This window comes from Pinus tabuliformis, chromosome 6, assembly GCF_031772625.1.
Source record: "Pinus tabuliformis cultivar Carrire ecotype Pingquan chromosome 6, CPIR1, whole genome shotgun sequence".
Lineage (NCBI taxonomy): Eukaryota > Viridiplantae > Streptophyta > Pinopsida > Pinales > Pinaceae > Pinus > Pinus tabuliformis.
The window spans coordinates 1,235,059,224-1,235,079,577 of NC_142292.1; the positions used below are offsets into that span (position 1 = coordinate 1,235,059,224).

The 20,354-nt window shown below is 36.8% G+C and overlaps 1 protein-coding gene across 1 annotated transcript in view; it reads left to right on the forward strand.

Annotated features, from left to right (window-relative positions):
• BUG22 (cilia/flagella-associated protein) overlaps positions 1-11,530 on the forward strand; it is an 82,605-nt gene extending 71,075 nt beyond the window's left edge. The window contains exons 5-6 of the mRNA XM_089425835.1: positions 10,931-11,167; positions 11,253-11,530. Coding sequence (XP_089281961.1) covers positions 10,931-11,167; positions 11,253-11,261 — 246 coding nt within the window. The 3' untranslated portion in view covers positions 11,262-11,530. The remainder of the gene's footprint in view (positions 1-10,930; positions 11,168-11,252) is intronic.
• Positions 11,531-20,354: the final 8,824 nt, after the last annotated feature.

The window sequence follows — 20,354 nt, forward strand, 5'->3', positions numbered from 1 at the left end:
AGATCATCCGATTCTGATAAGTATTCATGGAGTTATGAATTTATTTGTGTTATAAGACAAATTGTCAAGTCGGCCAGCAACTTCCGTAGGCTCAGAAGCCCAATAGTCATGTCTATTCATCATCTACGTTTTAGTATAAATAGGAGAGGACTTGAAGTCATTTGAGGACACACTCTTCATGTGATCTCCTCCTCTCCATGTCTTTGGGTTTTTGGTGAAGGAGAGAGACACTAAGAGTACGCTGATGATGCCCTAGCCGCAGTAGAAGGTGCCCTAGCTGCAGGTCAAAGAGGAGCCTTAATCCGCTCTTAAGGAAGGCTCTAATCTGTTGAAAAAAGAGCTTTAATCCACACTTAATGGAGGCCCTTATCTGTTGTCCAAGAGGCTCTTATGCGCAGTCAAGGAGGAGCCTTAATACGCTAACTGAAGAAGCCCTAGAAGCTGTAATGGAGAAGTCTATACGCAGCAAGAAGAAGGCTCATCATTCGGTCTACAATTGATGCAAAGGAGACTGTGCTTGGGGGCAAAGAAAAGGAGACAAAGGTAGCTGCAGAGAAGTCTGTCCATAACCGCAGTGATGCCATAACCGCAGTGATGCCTTAGTCGCAGTGATGCCCTAGCCGCAGTAAGCCGCAGGCTTATGAGGAGACCTACACGAATCTGCCTTAGCCGCAGTCAAAGAAGGAGGTTCCAGCCACAACAAATGGAGGCCTTAAGTAGCTGTCTAGTAATGCCCTTAGCCGCAGTAAGGGAAGCCCTTATACGCAGCTCCAAGAGACCCAGTTGCTGTCACCTAAGTCGCTGACATAATGCCACATTGCTATAGGTGACAACATGGCCTATTTCAGGATTGTTTGGGCATGATCAAGCTGTTCTTGATCTCGGTATGCTAGGCAGAAGAATCCGCAAAAAGGAGGAGCTAGGGACAGTTGTTTAAAGGGCTATTTAGATCACTGTTTGAAGAGACTAAAACTACAGTCCACTGCTGGGCTAGGCCGGAGGCCATAGCCAACAGTTGGAGGCTTTTTTAGTAGCTGCGTTCAGAAGGTAAGCAGCCCTATAAGGCAACGTATCACTGGAGGATTGTATGAAGGCTAGCCACAGTAATAAGGGGAACTGTGTGGTATGTTTAAGGTGTTATGGCTCTCAGAGTTTGTGTCCAAACAAGTGACCAGGTCTGCCATGCACCCGTCCTTATGAAAGGTACCAGATTAGCAGCGTTGACATGATTAGTAAAGCAACAAAGGAAGGAGAGTCTTATGGAAAGAAAGCTTCAGTAATCTGGGTAATTGACCGAGCTGTTCATCTGCTGCATATCTTCAGTCCTTGGGATCATATCTGCAACCTCATTTTGTGTTATCTTCATGGTGAAGATCTTTGATGACTGATCTCTTGTCTTGTCAAGTCAAAGTATTGACTTCTGATGTATATGTACTATCTCCCTCTCTGCTGAACCATTGAAGAACATAGAAGAAGAATTTATCAAGGGTTTCCCCACATTGGGGTTTATCCCTGGCTGGCGCCACATCTTGTGTCCTCTTGTCTTGGCTTGTCTTCTGCGATTTATATTTATGTTCTATCTGCAGTTTACTTTAATGCTGCTATGATTTTTAATCTGGAAAAGTTATTGAGCTAACTGTGAAAATTGAAATAAATTTCTCTAGCATAGAACATACCTAAAATTAACAGTGAAAGATGGAGAATTGTTGTTTCAACTATTGGGTGAGGTTGTTGAGGAGGTGGGGGTGGCTAATGTTGTTCAAGTCATCACAGATAATGCCTCTAACTATGTTCTTGCTGGTAAACTGTTAGAGGAAAAACACAAAACCATCTTTGGGACCCCATGTGCTGCACATTGCATAGACCTCATGCTTGAGGATATTGGCAAATTAGATTGGGTCAAGAACACTGTATATCATGCTAAAAGCATAACAAAATTTATCTACAACCATTCATGGATTTTGAGCCTGATGAGGAGACACACAGGGTGCAGAGATATTATTAGGCTTGCCATCACTAGATTTGCAACTCATTTTTTGAGATTGCAATCTATGCTTTCCCAACATAGAAACTTGCAAAAGATGTTTTCCAGTGATGATTGGAATCAAAGTCAGTTGTCTAACAAATAGGAAGGCAAAGATTTGAAAAAGAAAGTTATTGAAGAATTTTTTTTGGAAAAAGGCAGCAGAGATTGTGAAGGTTGTTGAGCCACTGGTTAAGGTGTTGCGGTTGGTGGATGGGAAAGATTGGCTATGGGCTTCATTTATGAGGCTATGGATCAAGCAAATGAGCAAATAAAGAGGGTATACAACGATGGAGTGGCTAAGTATGGGCCCATTTGGGAAATCATTGATGAAAGATGGAACAATCAACTCCATCGCCCTATACATGTAGCTGGGTATTTTTTGAACCCACGGTATCATTATAAAGCTCTGGAGGCAAGAGCTTTGGGTGGGGAGGTTAGAGATGGATTGATTGACTGCATTGATCGCATGATCCCGTTGGAGAGTGATCAACTGGAGATACACCAATAGGTCATTTGTTTCAGCGAAGCCACAGGTACCTTTGGCAAGAACCTAGCAAAGATTGCAAGGGAAGCAGATGAGCCAGGTAAACAAAAAGTTCAATTTTCAAATTCTTATTTTGTTAAATTGTTTATAATTTGAAAGTTGGATATAATTTGTTGAGCTAACTCATTACAATACTATGTTTTTTGCAGCACAATGGTGGGAGGCTTTTGGTAGCCATTGTCCTCAATTGTAGAAGTTTGCAATTCGTATTTTGAGTCAAACTTGCAGTGCTACTGGGTGTGAGCGCAATTGGTTTGTCTTTGAGAGGATTCACACGAAGAAGAGAAACCGTTTGGATAAAAAACGGTTAAATGATCTAGTCTATGTCCAATACAACCTCCGACTCAGACACAACCAATTGCTGAACAAAAGACGTGTTTCAGATCCCATTATGTTGGAAGATATTGATCCAACATTAGATTGGGTAGTGGAGAGTCATCCAACAGAGTTTGATTATGATGAAGATCTTGATTTTGATTTACAGGCGGAGGCATCACTTGAACAAAATGTTCAGTTGAATGCATATCCACTTGTACCAGCCTCAGGCCCATCCCCAAGTCCTCCAGTTGTAGGCGCTTCCTCTGCTCAGCCATGACGGAAGCGCATATTTCGTCTATCTCAGTGTGCAGCTTCTGCACAGCCTGCTAGTGCTACCACTTCTATAGTTGCAGTTGGAGATGATGATGATGTGGAGCCATGGGTTTGCCTATCTGACTCTGGTTCAGAGTCTGAGCCAGATGATGTTGGCTTCTCTAGCAGTAGCCAATAGTACTGGTGACTAGTGATGTTTCACAGTTTACTTTTGTTGTAGAGGCCATTTCTAGCTAACTTGGTTATGTGTTTTTGTTTTGATCTCTATATCATTATTCGTGTATGTATTGGACAATGCACTGGGTGCCATTTTGATATAATGGATATATTCACGAGCCTACTTTGATCGTATGTTGTCTTCTCTCTATATTCTAAAGCTTTGTGTTTGGAAACATGAATGAAAATCTTTAAAATTATGTTTTTTTATAAAAAAAAATATTTAATGTATTTTTTACAACGACCGAGTCATTGAAATCAAACCGGCTGAGTCGATATTGAGTCGGAGTTGGAGTCAGAGCCGACCCTCGGCCGTTTCCGAACCAGAGTCGGAGTTTTAAAACATTGATTTTGACTCAATAAAATTTTCTTTACAATATGTAACATGCCCAAATGGGTCTTCAATACATGACAATGACTCAATTGACTTTATGACAAACCTAAAAGCACTCAATGGGTACTTGACCTAAAAAATAAATAAATTTCCCTTGAGCATGAAACCCATGCCTCAAGAACACAAATAATAAATCTATTTTTCTCTTTTCATTAATTACATAAAATCATGATTACATATGCTATTATGAAGACCGGACCGAGATACATATTTCAACACTCGTCTTAACTAGAGAGATATTCATAATCCATACAAGGTACTTGGACATTCTCAATCTGAAGAATTCTCATAAGAAGAATCGGATTGGCAACCCATCTGTATAGGATCATATCATCCAACATTGTCACATAGCAAGGCCTTGACTAATAACTCTATCTCTCCACAAGATTAGAGCACAATGTTGGTGAGACCAATGATTTATAGATACCTTCATCATTGTCTCTCTCGGAACATACCCCTCCCAGGTTCTCTCAGACTATGTTCCACCAGGACTACTCTTATCTTGGATTCCCATTCCTCAAAGAATATTGGTCCTCTATGGCTACTTTGATCTTGGATGCCCTACCACATGCTCAAAGAGTATTGGATGCCAGATGCTTACCCAATCCTCCATTCTTTCTTCTCAAGTGAAGGCAAGAATGATTTGTCTACCTCTCCCTCTCAACTACGGAGGATATGCCCATTCCAATGAAGGAATGCACCCATTCCTATAAAAGAAATGTACTCAAGCTCCCTCTTAACTAGGAACTTGACCAAACCTCCCCTTAATCAGGGACTTGCTTCCAGCAGCTCTCTAAGTGGAGATCATGGGACAACCAGCTGCTTGTTGGACTCCCTCTTTCAATGTCATGAATTCTTCTTTGTAATGGAGCCTACATCTTTTGGGACTTCTTCGTAGGGCATCAACCATCCATCACTTTCATTCATGAATCATGTTAGTCATGTCATCCTTTCTTTCATCGGAAAGTGATTCACTAATCCATATCTGGCTTTCCTTCATACAACTACCTTCTCCACATCATGTTTTCTTCAGGATCTTATCATCCCACCACATGAGTATCAGTTGTAGATGACATCTACAACTCTTACTTTGGTAGCCCTGCATTAGCCCACCCAGATATAGTTCAAAACTAAAAAATGAACATCAAATTACCTTTATGATGGTCTTACATCATGACATTTTCTTGTTGTATCAACATCCTGCATTCATATTAACACATCTCCAAAAAGATATTAAATGTCAAGGGTCATCTTCCTTTCCAAACTTCTTTGGAGTCTTCATACCTTTTCCATGGAGATGTCACGGTCAATTCTTCTAGATGTCGATTTCCTTTTCTATGTGACAATAGTCGCATCTTTTGCGATCTGTCCTTACTTTCTTCACATATTGCTTCTTAGGAACTTCCATTCATAGTTCCTTCATTTTTATCAACCACCTCATATTCCATATGAGGACTTATTATGTTGATTTCATCTAGTCAATATGTGAACCATGCCTTTATGCATCCTTCCAAAGGAGGAGATCCCTTTCTCTTGATTATGCTCATGAGGTGGAGCATTTATCCATGCTATCTGCAACTATATGATAGGACTCAATTTTATCAAATACAAGCATACATACCTCATCTCTTCCTTTTGGTCATCTAGACTTCCTTTAGCAGTTTCCTTGATTGAAAGAACTTCAATCACCTTGACTTGATTCACTTCTTTTGACATCATACCATCATTCCATGAATCCCATACAAGGTGGAATTCTTGGTGAGACACTTGCTTCTTCTAGTAGGTGAACCTTCCGATGAAGATTCCAACAGAGGATCTTAATCATCCTCATCCTACAAATGCTCCTTTTTGAATGATGTATGATGAGCTCTATACTAGATAACTTTCTTTTTCCCGTAAGTACTATTTATGCTTCTAATGAGGTTACTAAGAGCTACATCCTTCTATAGGTGACATCCATAGATTTCTATTTCAGCTATCTTTCATGCTTCTTTATGATGATGCCACGAGCTCTTGCTTTCAATCATATGCTTCGATGATGCCATCTCCTAACATGCTTCCAATGATTCCTACCATGATAGTTATACTTTACAACATAAAACTTGAAACAGAAACTTGAAAAGAACTAGGTGAGGAAGACTATCTCAATCATAGTAGAGATCTTTTACTTCCTCTTTCTTGGATTTATTCTTTTCAGCTTCTTCCACTTTTTCAGTGATATGGGCTTCTTCCCTTTCTCTTTTCATGTCCTTCTTGAGATTTTTACAATCTCTCTTGCAGTGCGCATATTCATAGCATTGAACCTTAGACATGTTCTTCTTCTTTTTTCGGAGGACCAAGCTTCCCTTTTCTTCTAGCCATGGCAGCAAATTCTTGAGCTTGCTTGCTTGATCCTACATCGATTTTTGCCTTCAGCCTAGTTTCTTGGATTTTGCACAATGACCATAGTTCATTGAATGGATTAGCTTCCTTCTTCTCGTAGATGCATGCTTGATGTGAAGTTGCCCCATTCCTCTGGTAGTGCATTTCGCACTATGGTAGTCATTTCCTTGTCGGACATTATTTCTCCCAACTCTTGGAGTTGGTCTCTTATTTCTGACACCCTCATAAAGTATGAGGCTATTCCTTCTTTTGATATCTTCATCTTGTAGAGCTTGAGCTTCTTCTTTCGACGGTTCGACAATTAAACCCTTAACATGACCAACGACTTCATTTTCTATGAGGATCAAATCTATCCTCTTCTTCCATGCAAGAAAGTTTGACGACCCAACCAATTTGTTGCTCTCCTTGCAATATGAAGTCATTTTGACATATTCAAATATAGATATAAAAATACTTACTTGTCAAGTGAAGATACTCCTAGATGATGAAATCTTCAACTTGATGCCTTCTTGATTTTGATGATGATGTAGATAATAGATGTCTTTCTTCAAAAGTGATCCTTGGCTCAAAGGGAGATCACATTGATTCCTTGATGATGATGACAACACTTTTTCTTGCTTTTCTTCCTTCAAGGCAACGCTAGTTAAACTTGTTTCACAACCTCAAATTTCAGCCCTTCAGAATTTCGGCTTGATGTAGCAGTTTTGCAATTTCGGCCTTTTCTGCAATAACCCTAGTTCACACGTGTGGCTAGAAGATGGACAAATTTGCCTCCTTTCTACTTTGCTTGACTTGACTTATTTTTCTTGTTATTTCGGCTTGCAAAGGAGACATTTCTTAGCATAAAACTTGATCCTTGATGGCGGCTGCAATTCTATACTTGTTGCTGCAAAAGGATGTCTTAATACTTCGCATGTGTGGAGAATATAGCCCAAAAAAACAAAACCAAAAGTGCTTTGCTCTTCCTTGTGATAATGATTTTAGAATGTGAGTTTCCCAAGAACGCTTCAAGTGTGGAACCCTTCTTTGGATGAGCTAGGGTTTTGAGGTCTTCATTGATGCTCTTAATTATTCCCTTTCAATATGATGAGAGGGTTAGTCCTTCTCAGGGTTGTGGGGGAGCGCCCCCTCTCCTTGCTCTCGCTCCTGCTCCCAATTCGCGCTCCGAGCGGGAGCGGCTCCAGAGCGCGCTCCCTAAAAAAAACACTCCCTGCCTTTTTGGGAGTGTTTAGCTTTTTTTGCAAATTTTTTTTTGCAGTAATGTTCCAAATGCAATTTTTTTCAAAGAAACAAATGAGCTTTGAGTGGGGCAACTTAATGATCAAGCCTATGGCCCTAGTATTGATATGCGATTCATGGTAATGTTAAATTCTTAAAGTAAAAGTGACATTCTCTTTAATCTTCATTTTCATCCTTTTACTTAAATTTTTAACATAACCATGAAATGACTCAGGATGTTTGAGAGTGGCTCCGGCCTCATTGGATTTCATATGGAGAAAGTAGAATTTTAGATTTCATTCAAAATCCAGTAGACTTATCAGTTTTTTCTGGATTTCATGATTGGGTGATTGCAACGCATCCATTGAATTTTGTCATGTATTAGGGTATGGAACTCGTATTTAATCAAGAGCATTAATCCCTCTATGTACCTTGATGTTAGTGACATTGGTTGTTGAACTCCTCTATCATGACCCTCCTCAAAATGTACGCATCACTCAAACAAAATCTTGACTTGACATGCTATGCTTTTTCTATCTTATGTTAATGCTTAGAGTCTGATATTAATGACAAAGATCCCTATACAGATACAGAGGTAATGACAAAGAAACCTCTGGATATTAATGCTTAGAGGGTCATATTAATGACAAAGATCCTGATTTTCGAACAAGACTAAAAAATTAGACATTTCTCGTGGTGGCAAGAGGCCCAAGCATAAGCAATAAATCATAGATTTACTTGTCTTTTCTAGTTTCTAGTAGTTTTTATAACTATTGACTCTTTCATATTTATTATGATATTGTTTTAAACAATATATGACAATTTAAGTTTGAAGTTGACAATTATAACTCATTAGTAATGAATTATGAATATGATGTTTCATGAAAGTTGAAAGTTGTTTCATTTCTTTTCATTTTATAACATTTCATTTCATGTTAGATATTATTTGTTGTAATGGTTACACTTAGCTTACAAGTACAACTTTGGTGATCAATGATGATAAATGTTATATATTGAATTTTGAAAGCTTGAAACTTTAATATGGATGAATCATGAGACTCAATATGTTGTATGTTACTATGTTACTAACTTGTGGACGTGTTTGATGAAGATTATAACTTTTAGATGATTGTTGTTATACGGTTCAATCTATGTTTTTTTATATCTAATTCATCATTCAACATGTTTTTGTTGACATATATGTATCAAAATATAAAAAATATAATATATATAAAACGCTCCGGGATTCGCTCCCAAACCGGGAGCCTCAGAAAATGTCGCTCCTGCACCCGTTTTCGCTCCCGCTCCCAAGTAACATTGGTCTTTCTTGATGATTGATGCTCTCGACGTTTCCAATATGATCTCTTTATACTTCGACCCTAGAGTATCCTTCTTTGTGTTGCCCTTCCTTGATGTAGTCACCTTAGCTCTGATACCATGTTGAGAAATCTAGGGGGCAACAAGTGTAGGTGATTTCTCGTACTTTGATAACTGCTTATGATGTATTTTTACTTTCCTTGATTAACTTCTTCTTTCCTTTATTATTATTAGTGTTCTCTGTCATCAAACAACTACGAAATCATAAAGAACAATAAGACAATAGGACACAAGATATAGGAGATCAGCCAGGGCCGAACTGAGACGAAAACCCACCAGAATCCTCTTCTTATAGAACTTCAATTGACGAATTCCAAGACCTATGACCCTTGACCAAGACCCTGCAAGACCAAGACATCCTTCCTTCCTGATGAGCTTTCCTTACATAGCTTTCAGCGACAAACTTCGACCTTCCATCTACTTCGACCCCAACAACAATTTCTGCAACGTTGACCTAGCAGCTTCAACAACTTCGACCTAACAACTTTACGACTTCGACATTGATGCAACTTCAACAGTTTCGACCTAGCAGCTTCACAACTTCGATCTAGAGGCAACTTCACAGCTTCATAGTTTCGACCTCACAACTTCACAACTTTGATCTTGCAGCTTCACAACTTCAACATTGCAGCTTCACAGGTTCGATGTAGCTTCAAAATTTCGTCTAGCCCAGAAACTATAGAAACCCTAACGAGAGAGAGAGAGGCCCGAAAACTTCGATCTTGATCTTCTTCTTCTTCGTCCTTTTCCAACTTCTATCTTGAGGAGATCGAACTTGCTTGAGTGAGTGTGCAAATGAGGTCGAATTCCTTCTTATTTATAGGCTTGTGAAGGGTACAAATTGCTATCTTGAGGCCGACTTGATCTTTGTGCCATTACGAGGCCTTGGTGGCTCTTTTGACTCAATAAATTCTTTTTACAATATGTAACATGCCCAAATGGGTCTTCAATACATGACAATGACTCAATTGACTTTATGACAAACCTAAAAGCATTCAGTGGGTGATTGACCTAAAATAAATAAATTTCCCTTGAGCATAAAACCCATGCCTCAAGAACACAAATAATAAATTTATTTTTCTCTTTTCATTAAATACATAAAATCATGATTACATATGCTATTATGAAGACCGAACCTAGTTACATATTTCAACAAATACGAGAGTTCTTCAAATTTTCTTTCTTATGTAATCATTATAGAGATATTTTTGTGAACAAAAACTAAATGCAAAAGGATGCCATTGTTTGATATGAGATTGAATTTACAGAGAAGCAACATGTCCATATGAGAGGTGAATTGTCTTTAAAGTCTGAAGTGACCTCTGGTCCAAGAAATTGCTGCCATTGTTTGATATGGGATTGAATAGACAGAGAAGCAACATGTCCATATGGGAGGTGAATTGTCTTTAAAGTCCAAAGTTACCACTGGTCCAAGAAATTGCTGCTTAATCAATAATGCATTTGGCCCATGGTTTGTATGATATGGTATCGAATTGGCAGGGAAGCAACATGCCCATATGAGAGGTGAATTGTCTTTAAAGTCCCAAGTTACCTCTGGTCCAAGAAATTGCTGCTTAATCAATAATGCATTTGGCCCATGGTTTACTGCATATTGAAAGAGTTGGAGAGAAGGTTAGAACATGTCTAACATAAAAGTTGGAGTGGATTTGGATTCTGTCGAAAACCCTGTAGCTGTCTATGGTAAACAATCCCAATCCTTAATGCCATACTAAGATATTCATTGTTTGCAAACACTAGAAAAATGAGCCTATCAGGGTGATTCCTGATAAACACAAGCAAAATTTTCATTTTTGTTGTTGTTGCCAAAAGCATCTTTATATTTGATCACAAGTAGCATTTTTAAATCTTTTTATTTTGCCAATTTTTGCTTATCAATGTAAAGATTGTTTAAGACCTTACCGTGAATTCAGTTATTGGTTAGAAATCTACTTGATAGACAAATATTTCTTGGTTGGTCTATTTGCAGTTCTTTTATGTTCAGTTCTGCCACTCCTTGCAAGTCATTTCTCATTTTACAACTAGCTGACTGTAGAATTTGTAAGATAATGTAGACTTTCCTACTGATAAAACTTGTCAAATCAAAATAATTTCATTTAAAATGGAATTTCAATTAGCAAGTTAAGTTTTGATCTGACAGCAAATGCTATTTTTTTTCTCTTAGGCTATAACCCGTGTGAAACCATACATCTGTACGATGCCTTTGAGGTTGGATGACGGATGGAACCAGATTCAGTTCAACCTCACTGATTTTACTAGGCGTGCATATGGGACAAATTATGTTGAAACACTTCGGGTCCAGGTTCATGCCAATTGTCGAATCCGTAGAATATACTTTTCTGATCGGCTTTATTCAGAAGAGGAGCTTCCACCAGAATTCAAACTTTATTTGCCTATACAGGTATTGTATATCTCATTATGTCTGTTGCAGCCCCTCTGAGAAACAACTTTCAAGCTACTGAGTCATTCATCTTAACTTGTTGCAGAAGTCGTGAGATTGCATTTCCGTTTCTTGAAGTAGCAACGGAGCAGAATACATCATTTCAAACTTGCGGGTCAAACATGCAGTGACTGTAGTGCTTAGATATACGTACCCAGACACATTAGTAGATTCAGTTGTGTTTTATAATATATCCATCATATCGTGTAGTAGTATTCTAATAACGAACCATTTTAGTACTGTTCTTATACTAGCCTAAAGATACATTCTACTTTTAGTGATTACAAGGTGTACGTTTCCTCAAATCAAGTTTCCAAAGAACAATGTCTGTGCAGTGGTGGGTGTTTATTTATTTTTCTCTTTATTTTCTTTAAATCATGTTAGTTGTATCTGCAAAACTAATCTATATATAGTCAATCGACAATGTCTTTCAACACTAATAAGGTTCAGTAGAGTTGAAATCCGTGCTGTTGTCCATAACTTAAAAAAACATCAACTCTTACATTCAAGAAATTAGTGCAACTATCTCTTTTTCATTAAACTTTTATGCCGTTATCATTTACAATGTTGTTACAATGCTGTTAAACTCGTGGCTATTTTTCCTCTTTCTAAGCATAAAGAATATTATCGATGTGAACAAGCTTTGCAATGAATAGTATTAGCATATTTTATTGATCTTGTTTTGGCATGAAAAAAACAATCAAAATCCAAATTGAAAGAACTCCTATATTATATTATGTTTTCAAGCTTAGAAAGACTTTTGGACACAATGGAGAAGTATGTAATGAAGATGAATTCAATCTCTTAAAATGAATAGCTAAGAGATCCATCTCGTGGCTATTTTTCCTCTCTCTAAGCATAAAGAATATTATCGAAGTGAACAAGCTTTGCAGTGAATAATAGCATATTTTATTGATCTTGTTTTGGCATGAAAAAAACAATCAAAATCCAAATTGAAAGAACTTCTATATTATATTATGTTTTCAAGCTTAGAAAGACTTTTGGACACAATGGAGAAGTATGTAATGAAGATGAATTCAATCTCTTAAAATGAATAGCTAAGAGATCCATCCCACAGTACTTGGAAACAATAAGGCAAATATGACTTGCCCATGACAACTCCATTTTTAACATTGGTAAATGTTGAAATATGACAACAAAATGTAATTATGGGTAAAATTTGTAAATTACTGTCAGTTAGTTTTGGTATGAATATTGATAACGAGGAGTTATGTAACAAAGTGCCCATATTAATTGTGATGGCCCAAGAAGCTTGTATGATGGAGATTCATTCTAATAGAAGTTTCCAATCCCTTGTCTCGTGGATGTTTCTTTGACACATTGTCAAGGTTTTACCACGTAAAACCGCCTTGTGTTAATGTGTGATTTAATTTGCCAGTTTTGTGTATTTCTTGCATTTCTTGCCGTGTATGTTTGAATGTTGAATAACTTTTGCAAACTCAACAAGTGGTATCAAAGCCTGAGGATCAGAGCCTGAGGGACGCACTGTGTGTTGGTTGTCCATTGCCGGAGGGAAAAGATCGATAAGAGCCGCCACTGCCGCTGTTAAGGAAAAGGGACACTATGTGTGGAAAACCGTTTGGTTGTCCACCATCAACTGCTCATTTTTTGAACGAGAAGAGGGACACTTGCTGCTACTGCCGAGAAAGGAAGGCCAAAGCCACTTGAAGCCTGCCGTTGCTGAAGAGGGAGATTAGAGAACGCTGCCGGCCTTGCGTGTGAAGAAAAGTGCTCTGAACCACTGTTATTCCAAAGCTAAAGCCCCTGTCGCCGTTGTGAAGGGAACGCCGATTTTATAAAGGGAATTCAAAGGGACCCTGCATAGAGTCCCTGTTGTTGGAAAAGGAAGAATGCTCTCATTTTTTGAAGAAATGTAGGCTCAAAATGAATTTGTCAGAGCCGTAAAAGAAGGAAGCACAACAGTTGGAGATCCTACCGCTGCAAAAGGAAGAATGCAAGTCGTACTGTAAAATCCAAGTAATTTTTATAGCAAAATAATTTTTTGAAAGCAATTTTTTTTTTTTTTTTGGTTGTGCAGAATTTTTTGCGCTAAAAAACATTGGAAATTTTCAGAAAATTGTTAAATTGATGGGACAAGAGTAGGGTTGGAAGTTTTCATAAAATTGTTAAATTGATGGGAGAAGAGTAGGGTTTCATTAATTGAAGGAAATAAAACAATTTCTTTTTGGGAAAGGAACAAAATTATGAAATTCATGAAAATTGAAGTAACAAAAATTGGAGTATGTTTTTTTGTTCAGCTTTTTTTCTCTTAAATTATAAAAGGGAATTCGAAGGGATCTTGCATAGAGTCCCTGCCGCTAGAAAAGGAAGAACACTCTCATTTTTTGAAGAAGTGTAGGCTTAGACTGAATTTGTCAGAGCCGTAAAAGAAGGAAGCACAACAGCTAGAGACCCTGCGCTGGAAAAGGAAGAATGCAAGTCGTACTGTAAAGTCCGGGTAATTTTTATAGCAAAATAATTTTTTGAAAGCAATTTTTTTCAGACATGTTTGGGCTCAAAAACAGTGGAAATTTTCAGAAAACTGTTAAATTGATGAGAGAAGAGTAGGGTTGGAAGTTTTCAAAAAACTGTTAAATTGATGGGAGAAGAGTAGGGTTTCATTAATTGAAGGAAATAAAAACAATTTTTTTTTGGGAAGGAACAAAATTATGAAATTCATGAAAATAAACTTTGGAATTTTTTTGAAGTAACAAAAATTGGAGTAGGTTTTTTTGTTTAGTTTTTTTTCTCTGAAATTAAAAAAGGAGAAACCCAAGAAACCAGAAATTTGAAAACCCTAGCTGGAAGAAGGGAAATCAGAATATTTTAAGAAACCCTAGTTGAAAGAAGGAAACCCTAAGATGAAGGATTTGTAGGAAAGAAATGGAAAAAATGACGAATGCAAAGTTCGAGGTGGAGAAATTCACCGGCAAGAACAACTTTGTTTTATGGAAACTGAAAGTTAGGGATTTTCTTGTGCAACAAGGGTTGCACAAAGCATTAGACGGGGTGAAGAAGAAACCTGCTAACATGACAAATTTGGACTGGGAGGACTTGGATGCCCGAGCTCTACCATCAAGTTATGCCTGGTGGATGAAGTTCTCTTCAATATTGTTGAAGAAACTTCAGCGACAAGTTTGTGGGGAAAACTGGAAACATTGTATATGACCAAATCGTTAACCAACCAAATTTATCGAAAAAGACAATTGTACAGTCTTTGGATGAAGGATTGCAAAACATCTAAATGTTTTTAATACACTTATTTGCTAATTGTCGGATATGGAAGTTAAATTTTAGGAAGAAGATACCGCTATCACCTTGCTCTGTTATCTGCTTGAGTCATGGGACCACTTCGTTACCTCTATCAGTTTGAGCACAATTGAGTCCTTGGAATTTGATCCAGTTGTGGGAGCTCTATTAGTTGAAGTAGTAAGGAAGAAGTCCAATGTTGAAACCTCTGCATCAGAAGCCATGGTAGCCAGAGGACGGTCAAAGGAAAGAGGGGAGAAAACAAGGGGCTCTTTCAGGTCTAAATCAAAGGGTAAAAAGTGTAAGGCAAAATGATGGTACTGCAACAAAATTGGACATCTCAAGAAACATTGTTGGAAACGAAAGGAGTCGGAAAACCGAAAGAAGGAAGCAAATCAAGTTGATTCAGGTATGATTGATGAAGTTTTATTCGCTGATGAATTAGGTATGGTAGATGAAACTTTACCTATATGTAATGTCTCTTAGAATTTTGAAAATTGTTGTTAGACTCTGCTGCTTCTCATCACGAGTCTGCACAAAAATTGGTTTACTACATGTGAAGCAGTGAATGGTAGTTCTGTGTTTATGGGAAATAATGTATCTTGCCAGACTGTTGGGATGGGAAATATCAAGATTAAAATGTATGATAATACAATTAGAACATTAACTAATGTTAGACATGTACCTGAATTGAAGAGAAATTTGATTTCTTTGGGAGTGTTGGACTTGGATGGTTACAAGTTTATAGGTCAGAATGGAGTGCAGAAAGTCTCAAAAGGCACCCTAGTTGTTATGAAGGCAAAAAAGGTTGGAAATCTTTACACGCTCAAAGGAAGTACTTGGGTTAGTGAGGCAACGACTATGTTAAAGAAAGAAGAAGAAGGTGCCTATGGCATCAATGATTGGGTCACATGAGCAAGAAAGGTCTTCAGGTACTGATGAACTAAAAATTGCTTCTTGATTTGAAATCCTTGAAGTTGGATTTCTGTAAACATTTTGTGTATGGAAAACAATGTAAACAGAAGTTTAAAACTGGAAATCACAATAATAAAGAAATTTTGGACTATATTCATTTTGATATGTGGGGACCATCTCCTATTGTATCTTATGGAGGTGCTTTATATTTCTTAACATTTATTGATGATTTCTCCTAGAAAGTTTGGGTCTATATATTGAAAAGGAAAACCGATGTATTTAATGTTCTTAAACAATTTAAAGCAATGGTGGAAAAGAAATCAGGCAAATCAATTAAATGTTTGAGAACTGGTGAATTTACTTCTCTTGAATTTGAACAACACTATAAAGATAAAGGAATTGTTAGACATAAAATTGCTGTTTATACTCAACAAAATGGTGTTGTTGAATGTATGAATCATACTCTTATGGAAAGAGCCAAAAGCATGATCAACAATGCTAACCCGCAAAAGGAGTTGTGGGCAGAAGCAATATCTACTGCTTATTATTTAGTTAACAGATCACATTCAATTGCAATTAATTGGAAAATCCCTAAAGAAGTTTGTTTGGGTCAATCTTGTGATTATTCACATTTAAGGATTTCTGGTTGTGATGCCTATGCTCTTATTCCTAAAATTCAATGCTCAAAATTAGATCCAAAATCAAAATGTTATGTCTTTGTTGGGTATGACTATGCAGTGAAAGGATACAAGTTGTGGATCCTACTTCATGGATGATAGTCATTAGTAGAGATGTAACATTTGATGAATCTTCTTTTTTAAAAATCAGATGTTGAAAACATTGAGCAGGAACAAGTATTGCCAAATCAACAAATTCAGTTGGAGGCTAGACCTTTTTCAAAAAGTCGAAAGGAAGGAGAGACTTCTGGAGGAAAAGGTGAAGAAGATGCAAAGGAAACTGTTGAAGTTTCAGAACCAGTTTAACAACCAGTCACTCTAAGAAGGTCTACAAGGGAAAGAAAAACACCCAAAAGGTATGAAGATTCCGCTTCATCTTTTGCATTGATTACTAAAGATGGGGAACCATCTTATTATCAGGAAGTAGTGGATGATGCGGATAGCAGAAAATGGAAAAAGGCTATGGAAGAGTGTGTTGGATGCAAATGGGTTTTCAAATTGAAACAAAAGGTTGATGGAAGTATCGAAATGTATAAGGCGAGGTTGGTAGCAAAAGGGTATTCTCAGGTTGAAGGTATTGACTTTCATGAGATTTTTTCACCAGTGGTGAAACTTGTTCCTATTCGTACTGTATTGGCACTAATTGCATTACTTGGCCTTGAGTTAGAATAGTTAGATGTTAAAACAACTTTTCTACATGGTGATTTGAATGAAGAGATATATATGGAACAACCAGAGGTTTTGTACAAGGTCGCAACAAAAGATTAGTTTGCAAGCTCATGAAATCATTGTATGGCCTGAGGTAGTCTCCCAAGCAATGGTACAAGAAGTTTGACTCCTTCATGTCGAGCCAAAACTTTATTAGAAGTGAGTATGATCATTATGTATACTTCAAGAATTTCAATGGCATATTCATTATCTTGGTTTTGTATGTTGATGATATGCTTATTGCAAGCAAAAGCATGGAAGAGATCAACAAGTTAAAGTATCAACTTTCTAGGACATTTGATATGAAGGAACTTGGAGCGGAAAAACATATCTTGGGCATGGAGATACACAAAGACAGAAAAAATGGAAAGCTTTGGCTATCAAAATAGAAGTATGTGGAAAGAGTACTTGAAAAGTTTGATATGAACAATGTGAAACTTGTTAATGTTCCATTAGCTTTCCATTTTAAACTTTCTTCGATTTTGAGTCCTAGAACTGATGAAGAAAAGAAGTATATGTCTCCTATACCATATGCAAATGCTGTAGGCAACTTAATGTATGTGATGAAATCTACAAGACCTAACATTTCACATGCAGTTGGAGTTGTCGGCAGGTTCATGGCAAATCCAGGTGAAGAACATTGACGAGCAGTGAAATGGGTGCTTCGGTATTTAAGAGGCACAAGTGACCATTGCATCATCTTTAATGGTAGTGAAGAACCAGTTTACAAATATGTGGATGCTGATTATGCAGGTGATTTGGACAAAAGGAGATCTATTACAGGTTATGTCTTTACTCTTGTAGGTGGAGCAATTCGCTGGATGTCAAAGCTTCAAGAAACAATTGCTTTGTCCACCACCGAAGCAGAGTGTATAGCTGCTTCAGATGCCAGTAAAGAAGCACCCTGGTTAAAGGGTCCACTTTATGAGATTGGAAGGACGCAAGGGAAAATGTATGTATTCTGTGACAATTAGAGTGCTATTCATTTGGCTACAAATCCAACTTATCACAACAAAGAACAAACACATTGATGTAAGGTATCATTTTCTGAGATGTGATCGATGGTGGAAAAGTAGTTCTCCACAAGGTCCATACATGGGAGAATTGTGTAGACATATTCACGAAGCCAGTTATAGTAGAGAAGCTGCGATGGTGTTTGGCTTCTCTTGGCTTGCAGAAGAGATGATAAATAGGCATGGGCAAGGGATTATGAAAATTGTTGTCAAGGTGGAGTTTGTTCAAATATGACAACAAAATCTAATTATGGGTAAAATTTGTAAATAACTGTCAGTGAGTTTTGTAACGAGATTCATAACGAGAAGGAGTTATGTGACAAAGTGCCCATATTAATTGTGATGGTCTGAGAAGCTTGTATGATGGAGATTCATTATTGATTAATAGAAGTTTCCAATCCCTTGCCCCGTGGATGTTTCCTTGACACTATCAAGGTTTTACCACGTAAAATCGCCTTGTGTTAATGTGTGATTTAATTTGCTAGTTTTGTGTATTTCTTGCATTTCTTGCCGTGTATGTTTGAATGTTGAATAACTCCCGCAAACTCAACAGTAAAGATAAAACAAGTTGACATTATGGAGATGAGAAATAATAAAATTGATCTATCTCCCTTTCCTACCATAAACTACAATTTCTTATCATATTTTGGAACTATGACTAGTTAGAGAAGTTGAAATTCAAGAGGTGACTAGAAAGGATTGTGCACATTGTGAACTATGGCTTATGAATAAATCAAAACATTTCAAAGGATTCATCATTATACAAAGATGCATGCTAAATGATTCAAATCAAAACAAAGATAACAATTTTAAGAACTACACACAAAATGTGTCTTTGTGCATATCGTTTAGTAGAATACACATCTATAACTAAAACAAACTATTTATAAGTCACCTTGCTTATAGTACCTATTGCAATAGACATGATGGTAGGGTCAACCTTTGGCTGATCACCACCAATATATTTGAAAATGAATGCTTAATCCATAACAACATCTTCATGTTTTTGCAATAATATTTATAGCTATTTTGTAATCCATAAAACCTAATCTCGTTTATAATTAATCATTCAAAATATATTAAACTTAATTACTAATGTCATTGATAGTTAAAGTATTATGTGCCTTGCCTCCTCTAGGGATTATATCCTTTGTTAAGGTGAGTTTTAGATCCTTGTTGTTAGAGACACTATAGTCAGTTGATTACATTTTATAACAACACAATTTTGTAATGAGAACTTTTAAATTATAGTTGAACAAATCAATAATGAAAGATTTTAAATTTAGCACTTACATATCTCCCTTTTATTTTGAGCTGCCCAACCTTGCCTAATCTATTGTTTGTGGACTTCGAAATGTCTTTGAGCTTACAAAAAGTTTGAAGTTTATGCTAATGTGATTTAGTCAATCACGCCAAACGTATCACTACATGTTCAATGTATATTACATTAAATTTACGTTTTTTGCTCCAACTTTTCACAAGACTCCCTCTTTTTGCATTAAACAAATCTTTTCCTTAGCATTCTATATTGGTGCATGACTCTAATATTTACAGTAGTGTAGTATGTTAGTGCGGTAATTGTTCTACACTGCTTTCAAATACTTTCTCGCCGTAGAATCAACCATCTTTTGGTTGAATACTCGACCAAAAAGCTTTGTCATTGTTTTATCCACTCTTTTTTGAAACGCTGGATTTGGTATTTATAATAAGTTCTTCTTCTTGGTTGGAAAAGAGCAAATGCCTTTTCATGCAACTATTGATGAAATAAGTTATTCCCTATCATTGCAGTCATATATTATGATTAGACTTATAAGATCAACACAAAATTATTCATCATTGAATGAATTGAAAATATTCTTTGTTGTCATTACCATGGATTTATAATCCTTTCAATTGGGCCAAATGCTTTGCCTAAGTGTAAAGAAATAGGTAATTCCCCATTGCTTTTGACAAAAATGCCTAATGAGGGAGTTATCCCAACATCTAATGCATGATGATGATGATAAGGGTTAGTAGAGGCTAGAGTAGTACTAGGTGTCATGGTAGATGAGGCACCAATAGTAGGCCTAAGAATAGACACACTAGTAGTGGCACTAGGAATAGATGCACTATTAACAACACCAGGAGTATAGGTCGTATCTGTAGATGCAAGTGTCTTACTCCCAATGCCCAGGGCATCCAATCTTAATAACATCTACAAAAAACCACTGTGTTATGTATTTTAATTCTTATTAAAGCAATTGATCAAATCAAATTTCAATATTTCATATGTCTTACTAATTGATTTTTGCATTAAGTATTCTTGTATTTTCATGCTTTCTTTAGAGGCATCATCTATCAAATGATTAAATTCTTTTGTTCAATTCTTAAACCTTTTTCCTAATATAATACGAAGGGTCAGAATTATTAGAGCAATCTTCATCATCACGGCTATGACGAGATGATGTCCAGTTTACAAACAACCAAAACTTAAAATAGATTACAACATCAATAAATATCGATCAAAACATATAAATGATATATTAGATTCCTTGCTCTACATCAATATTTATCCCATGATCAACC